The following is a 13,738-nucleotide window of genomic DNA, read 5'->3' on the forward strand; positions in this document are numbered from 1 at the left end:
TACTACAGTTTAAAGCAAGGTATTTAAGATTTTCTTGATCAGAAGTCCTTTTATTTCATTTCTCACAATCTGTATACTGATGATATGAACATCGCTTGAAATCCCCAGTCTCTCCCAGCACTTTAACGTGCATGTTAAACAGCAAGGGAGACAGAGTACCATAAATGTCATGGTACCCCCAGCTAAGCTGACCAATTCATAATGATACCTCTCCTTCTCACTGTCTTCGCAAAGGTAGTAAGACAGGGTGATCAGGTACTGAAACCAGACCTGGATTTGGATTGAAGTATGACTAGGTAATCATTCTCCTTCAAGGCAGCATGAAGTTAATAAAGTAATGGAATGGTTAACAAACAAAGTAATGGAAGCTGTAAAAGCTAAGAAGGATTCCTTTAAAAAGCGGTGGAAAGCTAGTCTCAGTGAGGTTGATAAAAGGGAACACAGGCTGTGGCAAATAAAATGCAAGTCTGTGATCAGGCAGGCAAAATGGGAATATGAGGAGCATATTGCAAAAAACATAGACCAACAATAAAACTTTCTTCAAAAATATTAGAAGCAGGATACCAGCCAGGGAGGCAGTGGGGCCCTTGGATGACCAAGGGGTAAAAGGAGTATTGAAGAATGATAGGGAAATGGCTGAGAAGCTGAATGCATTTTTTGACTCTGTCTTCACTGTGGAAGATGGGAAGTGCTTGCCCACTCCAGAACCGCTGATTTCGGGAGGGGTGTTGAAAGCCCTGAGTCAGATTGAGGTGACGAGAGAGGAGGTCCTACAGCTGATAGACAACTTAAAAACTGATAAATCACCAGGCCCAGATGGCATACATCCAAGAGTTCTGAAAGAACTCAAATGTGAACTTCTGGATCTCCTGACAAAAATATGTAATTTCATTAAAATCTGCCTCCATTCCTGAGGACTGGAAAGTAGCTAATGTCACTCCCATCTTTAAAAAGGGTTCCAGAGGAGATCCGGGAAATTACAGGCCAGTCAGTCTGACGTCCATACCGGGTAAGTTGGTGGAAACTGTTATTAAGGAAAGGATTAGTAGGCACATCGATGAACAAAAACTATTGAGGCAGACTCAGCATGGGTTCTGTAAGGGACGATCTTGTCTCACTAACCTGTTAGTGTTCTTTGAGGGAGTGTACAAACATGTGGACAAGGGGGACCCAATAGATGTTGTTTACTTTGACTTCCAGAAAGCTTTTGATAAAGTTCCTCATCAAAGGCTCCTAAGTAAGTTCAATAGCCATGGGATAAAAGGACAAGTCCTTTTGTGGGTCAAAAACTGGCTAATTAATAGGAAACAGAGAGTGAGTATAAATGGGCAATTTTCTCATTAGAGGGTGGTAAGCAGTGGGGTACCGCAGGGAGCAGTACTCAGTGAGCAGTACTCAGTCCAATGTTTTTCTCCCTTTCTCACAATACAAGAACTCGTGGGCACTCATTGAAATTGCTGAGCAGTCAGGTTAGAACAGATAAAAGGAAGTACTTCTTCACCCAAAGAGTGATTGACACATGGAATTCACTGCCACAGGAGGTGGTGGCAGCTACAAGAATGGACTGCTTCAGGAGGGAATTAGATAAACATATGGAGCAGAGGTCCATCAGTGGCTATTAGCCACAAGGTATAGATAGGAACTCTCAGTCTGGGGCAAGTGATGCTCTGTATTCTTGGTGCTTGGGGGGGGGGGCAACAGTGGGAGAGCTTCTAATGTCCTGGCCCTACTGCTGGACCTCCTGATGGCACCTGGTACTTTTGGCCACTGTGTGACAGAGTGTTGGACTGGATGGGCCATTGGCCTGATCCATCACTGTCTTCTCTTTTGTTCTTGTGTTCTTAATGTTAGGTTGTGTGGCTATCACACTTAAGCACCTTGTTTGAGAATGGACATTATCCAGTAGTTGTTTAAACTGGTTGAATCCACATTTGCATTTTTGGGAGGGTGTTCTCAATCACATCTTTCAAAGCAATTGGAAGTATCCATTCTTAAATGAGGCATTTATAACCACCTGGAGATGTGATGCCTTTGGGAAAACAACAGAAAAATTAGGGAAATTGTGTCTGTGCACCCCCCAAGGCCTTTTTTAAGGTTTTCTAATGGAAAAATAGGAAAGAGGAGAGCTGGAAAGAAACTCTTATGAAGTATTTTCTTTTACAGTGAGTAAAAAGGCTTCCTATACCACAAGGCTTTTCACATTCAAAATACATAGCATGAAAAAGTCTGAGGATTCTTGCAGTTTTTCGAATGAAAAAAAACTGGGCAATTTGGAGTAACAATGGGGAAAACCTCCTATGAAATACTTCTTTTTTATGAGAAAAACCTTTTTATTTAACAGATACAAGGACCAAACAGGAATAACAGGCTTAGGTTGCCATTTGTTTTGGTTTAATTCAGGGGGGAAACATAGCGAAGGAAATAAATACATCAAAATCGGATATTGATGAGCAGGTGTGTCCTTAACTGTAGAATGCAAGATGAAAAAGTGTGAGGACTTCTGGGGAGCACTGAAAAAGAACCCCGTATACTGTAGTGTACAATATTTTCAAGGTTCTTTGTTTAAATGTAAATAATTTTGGCAATATTCAATATGCTTTGTGCTTAATAATTATACATCGTTAAAGAGTTTGGTGTTTTCAGTGTTATAAAGTTTTGCTTAATATTCAAACATGCTGCTAGTCCTACCTATTGGGATCCTATGTGAGCGTTTTTGTCCAAATAATACTCTTTTATTTACTATAGAATTTGTTTTCTGCCTTTAATATTTAGTTTTTCCTAGCTCTCAAATGGCAGAAATTAAGGATACATGTGCTATGGTAGCACAGAATGCGGCAGTTAGCAACTCTTTCTCGAGTAGTGGCTATACTTGCAATTTTTATTACAGAAAATGGAGGTATTCATGCTTCTAAATTCCATAAATATGAAAAATAGCACAATTGTATATGCTCACAAAGCTACAGAGATTGTAATTCTTATTGATAAATCAGTAAAAGTAGTTTCAGTTTGATAGGAAATTAAGTATTATGTATATTTCAGGTTTCCCAAAAATTTCTGTTGGGGGGGGTTGGCGGGGGGGGAGAGACATTTTATCCGTGGCTTCAAAATTTCACATCTCTGTAACTACCTGGTCTCATTTGGTCAGCCCATTGCAACAAGATTGCAAGCCATGAGGATCACATCTAGATGTGGTGGGCCACACACTTCTGAGCAGCTTGTCTGCTTTATCAGGCCTCGCGAACTGAAGTTGAGCAAAGCAAAGGTGATCACGTTCATCCTGAGACTGACATGGTTGTAAATGCGGAGGACAGTGTTGCAACAGATGTGAGTGATTTTATCCTCCCAATATTTAGCAAGGGAGTTACAGCTCACAGATCTTCTGTGTCAACATCCTTTGAGGCTTAAAATACAAGTCCCCTCACAATACAGAAAAACATTGCCGGGCAGACTGATGGCTGCAGATAAATGAATTTGCTTTGCCACCATCACTGTCCTAGAAGAAGCACAGCATGCTTTCGCTTGTGTATTGTTGAATTTAAATAGAGTTTTCCTCCATTTGTGGTGTCCACCAAAGTGTTTCATCATTTCAAGCTCCTACATGGAGCTTTCCCAATTCTGCAAAAGAGTATCATGCAGTGATAGTGTCAGCCACCCAGGTCAAATTTCTGTTCCATATATTGACCACAGTTTGACAGGAGCACAAAATTTGTCAAGAAGAAACTCCCTAACAGTCATCAGGAATCCATCAGCCTCTGGGTGGGAGCCATCCACTCTGCCCCCCCCCCAGTAGTTTTTATGACTGTCAGCCTAAACCTCACTGTGTGATGGTCAATCTGTGACACAGGTAGTGTAGCAATCTTCCCCAACACCAGACCATGTGCTTTTTGTGCACAGAGAGAACCAGATAAAGATTATGTCCTGCTACATGAGTTGGGACTATAATGTTCTGAGACAACCTCATGGTGGCCATGAAGTCCTAAGGCCTTGGAGGCAGTTTCATCACTTAAGTTGGAGTCCCTTGAGAAGCACAAACTCGTGTGCTTCTCCAGGAGGGCAGGTACAATGAATGTGCATGTAGAATACTTCATCTGAAAAAGGAATAGGAAAATAGGAGGCCAAGTGAATTTTCCATTTGCAACAGTTGGTATGTACACATGGATTTTTAGGTGCTTCTGAATTGCTGCTTGAATCTGATGACAGTGTCCTTTGTGAAGATTCCACAAGTGTTTGAAGCCTGATTCTGCCTGCCTGATTCCAGTCTGAGGTAGTAGTTTGTACAGTTTGAGGGTCTATGATACCACCCGGTACAGGAGATAACTGTACAGGCCACTGCCTTGCCTGGGACAGAGCTCTGTCTGCTAAAAGGAGGAGCTTCCCACCTGCCTTAGATGGTGCCAGGTAATGGTTTCTATTTAGAGAGTAGTAATATATCTGTTAAGTAACATATTCTGGAGTAAAGAATTGATGATCTGTTTATTAGTGTGTGTTGGGAAGGGGAGAATTGACTTTTCAGACCACCATGTCAGTCTTACCCATTCATGTTTGGCAGCAAAATTGTTCTTAATATGTGCCTGCCAGCCTCTGGGTGACTGTACAGAGAATAATCATCAATGAGTCAGTGGAAACCGCTCCTTGAGCAGATTCCTTCTATAAAACTGAAGGGTTATAGAAAGATTTTGGTTCTTCTCTATATTAACTAGGGCATTTTTAACTTATGGTTGCTTGGGTCAGAGGACTGGGCTTTTTCTAGCACTCTAATTATCCTTCTCTACTAAACCATTTGTAGTTCCCCATTTATAGGTGAACTTCTGCAGACTGAGACGTTATTCTTAATTCCACAAGGCACGTCTAACTTGAAGGTTTCGCACCCCATTTATAGTTAGTACAAAAATGTTATGATAAAATCTTCCAGGTTGGTTTTGGTGTATTCAGTTTGCATATAAACGCTCATATATAGTCCGTTTTAGAACATTTGCTTTTCTCAATTACTCGTAACTTTTAAACCAGATACTAAGATTGCTTTCAGATGTTACAGCAGGCTCCAGTTAAGCCAAAATAGACATGAACACGGTTAATTGTACTCACCACCACCACCACTTCCAGCGCAAAGTTAAGGTTTTCTGATTTCCAATGACATACAAATTCAGGCAATTGAAGTGTGTTGGAATTATTTCTGTCCTCTATGAGCCTCGTTTATAAACTAGTTTATAACTAGTTTAATCTAGTTATCGAAGCCTGGATTGTGAGGAGTAAAGACAGATTCCCCCTGGCTCCTGAATTTGTATGTCACAGGTACCTGGAGTTTGTTTCAAACCAAGAAGCTTAATTATACCCTGCATGAGGGAGGAGAGGGGAGAAAGAAACACAAACATGGCAAAAGGCACATCTCATCTAAATTGGAGTTTATTGTGATGAGTAGGTCAGACCCAGGGATGGGGGGATGCTTCCCCCCCAGGCCTTTAACTCACCCCCTCTCGTTTTTCTGATGGAAAAATTGAGACATTGGGAGAATGCTGAAAAAGAACTTTAGGTTTTTTTCTCCTTTGGAATGCATGAAATGAAAAGGTTTAGTCATGTAGTATGAAAATTTTTATGTAAGACAATCTACAGCATTAGATCATTATCCTTATGTATACTGTAGATATGCACAATATTTTTCGGGATTGTATTTTCTTTAAATGTAAATTTTGCCGACAACTAAATGCTATAATGTGTCTAGTGATTAGACACAATGGAAGCAGGCCATGACAATTATTTAGTTCTTGGAGCCTGCCAAAAAGTTTAGAAGCTACACTTTCCCCCCAGTTTTCCGAGTTTTGCGTGTATATTTGCCAATACTGGGCACCACAATTAAATTTCTAGATGCCTTGGCAAACTGGTGCCTGTATTTTTTAAATCCCTGTTTTCAGTGCTTTCAGTGCTATGAAGTTGTAACTTGATGCCCAAATATTCCTGTGGTCCTACATGTTGAGACTATGAGAGTTTTTCTGTCCAAATAATACACTTTCTTTGGTTTTCTGCCTTTGCTTTTAGCTACCTAAAAGATTGCAAAAATTAAGATGTATACTACGGTAGCATAGGTTTGATAGGAAATAAAATAGTACATGTATTTCAGTTTTCCCCAAATCTTCATTTTTTTCACCTGTCTTCAAAGTTTCCAGAAATTTTCTAAGTTTTAGAGAGTTTGATTCAGAGTATGGGTCTGCAGATGTCCCAGAATGACTAGTTTTTATTATGGCAGTTGTTGGACGGGAATAGTTTATGCACTGATTTTGGTTAACAAGTGTTGCTGCACTTTAACACAGCTATGCTTCTGCAAGCTGGACTCTTAACAGAACAGCAGATAGAAAAAAGGATTGTTTTTAAGCCAGAAGTATAGACTTGAAACCTGAATCATTCCTTTGCTGGGTTGCTAGCTGGAGGTCCGTTAAATACTATCTTTTTCTTAAATCATTCCAAGAGATTATACTTCTTGGCTTCAGTTTTTATGGCCAAGGAAACTGTGTGTTAAGAACACTCATTGTCTTTCTTCTTGCTATAAGCAGCCCATTAGTACTTCATGATGCAGTATTGCTGTATGATAGTACTTAGCCTATTGATATTTTCTTGCAGATACGATCAGATACCTCTCCCTGCATGACAATAAATATATCAGATACTTTCCAGGACACAACAAAAGGTAAGATTAGTAGCAATAATCTTGGTACTATATAAGCAGGAAGAGGCAGTGATTGACAAAACTGAGCCATAATAGATTCTGTTTACTGTTTACCTTCCTTGTCTATAATTTTTTACCCTTTCTGGAGCCTGTAGGAATGAAAGGTAAATATAGTTATTCCAGTTGCTTGTATATTTATTTTATGCTCTTGAAACATATGTTATCTCTGTTTCAGAGTTGTTGCTCTGTCCATGTCTCCAGTAGATGATACCTTTATTTCTGGGTCTCTTGATAAAACTATAAGACTTTGGGATCTTCGTTCTCCTAATTGCCAGGTAAGATCTCCCTTTTCATCAGTGAGGTGTGCTGTGAAATAGATTGTAGTTCTTGAATCCACTGAAAGATGGCAGTGGCAGCACACAAAAATTACATCTCATGTCTGTGAGGAGTAAAATGATAGTGATAAATGTCACATTTTTATTTCTGGGAACACATAATTTAGAATAATTTCTTTCATTTTTCCCCCACCTTTCTGAATTCTTAGGGTTTGATGCATCCTCAGGGGAAGCCTGTGTGCTCATTTGATCCAGAGGGTCTGATTTTTGCCGCTGGTGTCAATTCTGAAATGGTGAAACTTTATGATCTTCGCTCTTTTGACAAGGTGTGTGATGCTCAGCTGCCTTTGGGTTATGTAGAATCCCAGAAGAAACTGGAAATGTTATACCTGTAGTATGGTGGGTCTGGCTTTAGCCTTGCATTTCCTTTCCTTTTCTTTTTTAATAGAACTCCTTGTTCCATAGATTTTGTTACTCTTATACAGTAAGAACACATAGGCCCTGGTCACACGGGCAGGAAAATGCGGGGGGGGAGCGTGGCTGTTTGCCCCAGGGCAAAATAACACGCGGTTGCGCCAGCAGACGTACCGTGGAGGTCCCGTGGTAGGGGGGAGGTGCCGAGCACACCACACCACAATCCTGCGCCGCGGCAAAGAAGTGGCGCGACAAACGGATGTGGTTTTTTTCCTGGACACCAAAGTGTTGGGTGCTTGTGCGCATCCCATGGCCAGTTGAAACAAAAAACCTTTATACGAGGGGGCATGGGCGGGCGCCGGAACTACCACCGGGAGGAAATGACCTGTTTGCGAGGGGACATGGGTGGGCGCCGGATGCCACCGAAAATGCGATCCGAGGTACTAGTTTTTTGCCGCGCATCTTCGGAGGGAAGCCTCGGTTGAGCTACTGGAGCTCTACGCTTCCCAGATGAGGCGGTGAGATCGCGCCTGGAAAATCCACCTATCTTCCATCTCTCTAGCGTGGCTACTGTTCCGTGTGACCGCAGCCAGAGTACTCCAAATGAGGTTGTACCACTAATGCTCTGTGTGACCGCAGCCATAGAATCTCTTCAAGTTAGGGCATAATTGACTTATGGTGACTGATTCTGGTATTCCTTCTTGCTTAGAAACATAAAAAGTGCTTAGCTGAATCAGATCAGGATCTGTTTAATCCTGCATGCTGTTTTCTGTGTGCTCTTGTCTGTAGAGGTGAGGTTGGTGGTGGCCAAGAGATGAGCCTTTTTCAGTGGTGGCCTGGGGGACTGCCTAACTGTCTTTTTAGGCACCAGAGCAAAACATTTCTTGTGACCAAAATATTTGGTTTTCTTAAGTTGCTTTTACAGTCTCCTCCTACACTGAAGACTGTTTTGAGGGTCGTTTTAGCCTCCTGGGTGTTTAATAGCTGGGTTTTAATCATTTGTTAACTTTAACTGTATACAACTCTACAATTTAACTTTGTGAGCTGCCTTGAGCAGGTTCTTTGGAGAGGCAGCTTATAAATATAAATCAAATAAGAGCCCAGTAACTAGCAGGCACCAGTGGATCATATGTTTAGGTTATAACTAATCCCTAAGAGTTGGTAAAAACATTCACAGGTTATTTTAATGTATAATGGTGACTGTATCCGTTTTATTTTACTTTATTTGCTTTTTTGTTTTTCTATTTTGTTTGCTGTAATTCTCTCCTAGCCCTTTCTGGGTTGCTGTCTCCTCACACCTGCAGTGAACTAGTGAGCAAGTGATTCCACCACATACAGAGGCAGTGGCAGGGGGGTATTGTGCCCAAGGAAACCCAACATTTCCCACGGGGAATCCTTCACTGCTCTTCATCTCTCTTAAGAGTTTTTTTGGGGGGGTTCCTCCTCCAGTAATCACCACCGTCTCCAGGGTCACACCCCTCTCACCTGTTTGATACTAGAAGAAGCATTCAAACAGGACTATTTGGTAGCATGAGGAGAAGCAAGTTGCATGGGTAGGAATCAGTAAAGTATTTTCATTCCTTAAGCAAACAAAAGCTTTATTTTACTATTACTGTCAGCATCTCTTGAATGGGTACAGGCTGCAGAGTTAGGGTGCAGATTCCAAGAAATAAAAGTAATTAGAGAAAGATTTGTAACCTAATTTGAAACTACAGTTACCTGGCATCCTTCCCCACCCACCCCAAACCTAGGCTGGAGCAAATGGGTGTATGCATGGAGGATGCCCATTCTCTCTCTCTCTCATCTGAGCAGTTCATCATCATAAATGTCAGCACTTGTTACGATGAAGTGGCTTTCCCTGGTCTCATATACAATATTGTTAATGTATGGTTATTTCTTGTGGAAATTAAACATTAAAATATAATTGTATGATGCCTTCCAAGAGATACTGAGTATCCAGCTCTTCTCTGTCAGGTACTCACATATAGCACCTTGAGTGATTTGAGGACACTTTTACTATGAGTTTCCTCCTCTTGCAAATGTTTTAGAGCCTCATGAACTGAATTGCCAGTTGAAAGGAAAATATACCAGTTATTTTTAATGAGAGGATCACCAGGTCTTTTGAATCAGTGTCTTGTGATCATGGAAAACACCTGCTTGAAACAATCTTCTGAACATAGACAGGTTAAGACCCCATGTTCTGCACTCCCTAATAATTCCTGGTACCTCTTCCAGAAAGCAGTTTCCCTTAGATAAATTTAATCCCATATTTATTCATGCATGTTCTTTTCCTGACAGTTCATGTCAGAAAAGACCCTTATAGATGCTTTGGTTAATTAAAACCACCTCTTGCTCCAACATAGGACTTATGGTTGTTTCTCAGCTGTTGGTTATTTCAAAATATGAGTATTTTGACTTCTTTATCCAGAGTGACTTGGAGGATTGTGTGGCATGTCCTTGTTTGGTAAATTTCTTTTCCTTCCCCCTTTAGGGTCCATTTGCTACTTTTAAGATGCAGTATGATCGAACTTGTGAATGGACAGGTTTGAAATTCAGCAATGATGGCAAGCTCTTTCTTATATCAACCAATGGAGGGTTTATCCGACTCATTGATGCCTTTAAAGGAGCTGTGCAGAATACATTTACGGTGAGCTTGCTGTTCCTTACCTTTTCTTTTGTGTTTGGTTTTCATTTCCCTCAAATTTAGAGTGAAACATGTTACACTAATCAGTTCTGTTAGTTGGCCATGTGTATGCCTGAATATTTCTTACCAGGACTACTTTTGCTAACCAATTAATATTAGCGCATCAATTTGCTTTAATAAACTTGAAGTTCCATTTCAGATGTGCTACATGTACACACTTAACTCCTTTTTAATCCTGGCAGCTAGAGGAAAGTCATCTAGAAGTTTCTTGTTTCTTACCTACAGGCATGGTGTGACATTTTTCACACCTCTGTAGCCTTTAATCTTATTCTTTTTTGCAGGGATACAACAACAGTAAAGCTGTCACATTAGAGGCTTCTTTCACCCCCGATTCTCAGTTTGTAATGATTGGTAAGAGACCTGTATTTCTTCTTACAGCTTGTGGGATACCAGGTCTACACCCACCCACCCTCGCATGTTAAATAGTTTCTACAGAAAAGAGGACTTGACCTTGTAGACCTTCTAGAGTCTGTCTTTTGTTGATTTGGTGTAATCTGTTTGAGGAGCTGTTTCCCGTTTGATACTAATATTGGATAATCCATTCTGCAGGGTCCGAGGATGGGAAGATTCATGTCTGGAATACAGAGGGTGGAATGAAGGTAGCAGTGCTAGATGGAAAACATACAGGTCCCATTACCTGCTTACAGTTTAACCCCAAGTTTATGACTTTTGCCAGTGCGTGTTCCAACATGGTAAGGAGACCTATGCTTCTGTCAAACTCTTCGTGGACTCCTTCATAGGAGGCCTAGTCTTTCATTGCAAAGAGGTCAAGATAGCATGATCTATGTTAATTCATAAAATGCTCATTTTAGAAAATGAAACTATAATGTCCATAATACTGTAGAGTGGCCCCTCTAACTTCCGAGATGCACAGAATGCAAACTAAAAACATTTATGTAGTTCTCCGTATACAGCCAGGAATGAGTTGGTGTCTTTTTTGCATTAAGGAAAAACTTCTGGTTTTTATCCATAAGAAAGAAAACAAAACATAAAACAAAATATTAAATTGGCTCTATAAGGTTCTTTATTTTAAATAAGCTGGTGTGAAATAACATCTGAATTTAATAAAACACTTTAAAGCCCATAACATAACATGATCACTGACCATCTGCCCATTGAGTTAAAGGCCGGTTTTGTATGTAAAGAAAGAGCAACTGGGAAAAGTTCTTGCATTTTAAATTCATTTTAAATTCTACATCCGAAGAAGTGTGCTTGCACACAAAAGCTTATACCTTGAATAAAACTTTGTTGGTCTTAAAACTCCAGTGGACTCAAACTGTTCTGCTGCTTCAGACCAACACGGCTGACCACCTGGATCTAGATCAAGATGGGTAGCTGTGTTAGTCTGCCTGTAGCAGTAGAAAAGAGCAAGAGTCCAGGAGCACCTTAAAAGACTAACAAAGTATGTGGAAGCCGGGTATGAGCTTTCATGAGTCACTGCTCACTTCTTCAGGTGTCTTCTTCAGGTATCTGAAGAAGTGAGCAGTGACTCATGAAAGGTCATACCCAGCCACATATTTTTAAGTCTTTAAGGTGCTACTGTGGACTCTTGCTCTTTTCTACACCTGAATCTAGATTTAGATTATGTACTGACACTGTATCTCATAGCAAGCTGGCTAGCTTCTGTGTGGCTGATGAAAGCTACATAATGTGGCCACCCACAGCAAGGTGGTGAGGGGTATCAACTTTCTCAGAAGACTTCTCAGGTATGCAGAAAACATGACTTTATAAATTGACATAGAAAGACAATTTTTTAAAAAGCCTGGTGAAAACTTAAAATGCTTCAGAAAGGATGGAGACCACTTACAGAAAACGGAACAGTGGGAAAAATTAGCCTACTCAACCCCCTGAGAGCTTAAAGGCTCCTGGAGGGAGAGATCTTAGGGAATGGAGTCGAATTTCCAACTTGTTTTCTGCCTTCCTCCCTGCACCCCTCCGACTTGTCTATAGCCTACTGCTGAAATACTGCTGGTCACTCTGCAAGTGACCAAGGGCTGAAGCTGAAATTCCCACACCATTGTGTGTGATGGTAGTTATATCCAGCCCCATGCTCTGAAAGCACATGCGCACTTCCTGTCGACTGGGAAGAGCTTGTGTCAGCATTCAGCAAGTGACAGCCAGGCATTATTTGCTGAATACTAATCTGTGGGTGGGTTGAAGTAGATCAGGAAAGGATTAGAATGGGTCTTTCCGTTTCTGAATACACAGAATAATGCATTTTGAAGTGCCTGTGTAAGCTGCAAGAACCAGTAATATAAATGCTCAGTTTAGTTGTTTTAATGCTTACATTACCCACTGATGTGTTTAGAAGTACAAATGTGAGATTTGATGTAAAGCAGTGAATTCAGTCAGTCTTTCCTCTTAAGTGATTTAAATCCTGAAATTTTTAATTGCCTTGATAATAGAACGTGAAGATAGTTTCAGAGGGTCACTAGATTTGAGTCCAGTAGCGCCTTAGAGATCAACAAGATTTTCAGTTCTGACGAAGGGACCTTTGGCTCTTGAAAGCAGCCTATAAACTGAAAATCTTGTTCTTAGGTACTACTGGACTTGAATCTAGTTGGTATAAATTAGTACATCTTAATAGGCTCATTTGTATGGTGTAACACTGTCCATGCTAAGTCAAGTTTTCCTACTTTATCAGGCTGCCTTTGTGAAGAGGTGGTAGGTGGGGGAAATAGGTGGTAGGAGTCATAAGCTAGACTCAGTGTGATACTGTTTTGAGGCTTATTTAGTGCTTATTTAGATAGAAGAGATTGGATTTATACCCCACCCGTCACTACCCAGAAGAATCTCAGAGTGGCTTACAGTCTCCTTCCCCTTCCCTTCCCTGCAACAGACACCCTGTGAGGTAGGTGGGGCTGAGAGAGCTCTTTTGAGAACTGCTCCTGAGAGAACAGCTCTGAAAGAACCTATGACTGACCCAAGGTCACACCAGCAGCTGCGTGTGGGGGAGTGGGGAATCAGACCCGGTTCTCCCAGGTTAGAGTCCGCACTCTTAACCACTACACCAAACTGCAGGTTGGCATTGTTAGAACAAGTGCCTGTTTTTCCCCATCAGTATTTTGTGTAGTGGCTCCATCTCTTTCTAGACAGTGTGTACCTTGCCGCACTGATTCATGTTTCTGTAACTTTGTGCTGGTTTTAACCTATTCATAGCCTGGGTTTCTAATAGTTTTAGGACCATCTCTCCCAGAATGAACAGAACCATCTTGCCAATTGAGACCTAGCCTAACCAAAAGTTAAAATAAATAAAATAATGTATAGGGTAATTCAGAAAACCACAGCAAATCAAACCAATAAAAGAGCAGTCCTGAAAATCTACCTTGCCTGGTTGTAAGACCTTTCTCTGTCTTATTTATGGAAATGATTTCGAGCTAGCTTGGAAAACTGATTTTTAAAAATTAACTGTTACTCTAGAAAGCACTGCTGTCCCCCCACTCATTGTCTAAACCAGCAGGTACTAGACATGGGGTGTCAAACTCATTTGTTATGAGGGCTGGATCTGACATAAATAAGACCTTGTTGGCCGGGCGATGTGTTATGAAATGTAATGCCAGGTAGTGGAGATATAAACTTTATAAAGGACACAAACACAAAGGTGTTTTTTTTTTACTTAAACTAAAA

At 40.8% G+C, this 13,738-nt stretch overlaps 1 protein-coding gene across 1 annotated transcript in view; it reads left to right on the forward strand.

Moving 5' to 3' along the window:
- WDR82 (WD repeat domain 82) overlaps positions 1–13,738 on the forward strand; it is a 31,532-nt gene that overhangs the window by 16,479 nt on the left and 1,315 nt on the right. The window contains exons 3-8 of the mRNA XM_015411683.1: positions 6,613–6,679; positions 6,894–6,993; positions 7,203–7,319; positions 9,899–10,054; positions 10,393–10,462; positions 10,661–10,803. Of these exons, the coding sequence (XP_015267169.1) occupies positions 6,613–6,679; positions 6,894–6,993; positions 7,203–7,319; positions 9,899–10,054; positions 10,393–10,462; positions 10,661–10,803 (653 nt within the window). The remainder of the gene's footprint in view (positions 1–6,612; positions 6,680–6,893; positions 6,994–7,202; positions 7,320–9,898; positions 10,055–10,392; positions 10,463–10,660; positions 10,804–13,738) is intronic.

Source organism: Gekko japonicus, unplaced genomic scaffold (assembly GCF_001447785.1).
Source record: "Gekko japonicus isolate JY-2015 unplaced genomic scaffold, Gekko_japonicus_V1.1 scaffold90, whole genome shotgun sequence".
Lineage (NCBI taxonomy): Eukaryota > Metazoa > Chordata > Lepidosauria > Squamata > Gekkonidae > Gekko > Gekko japonicus.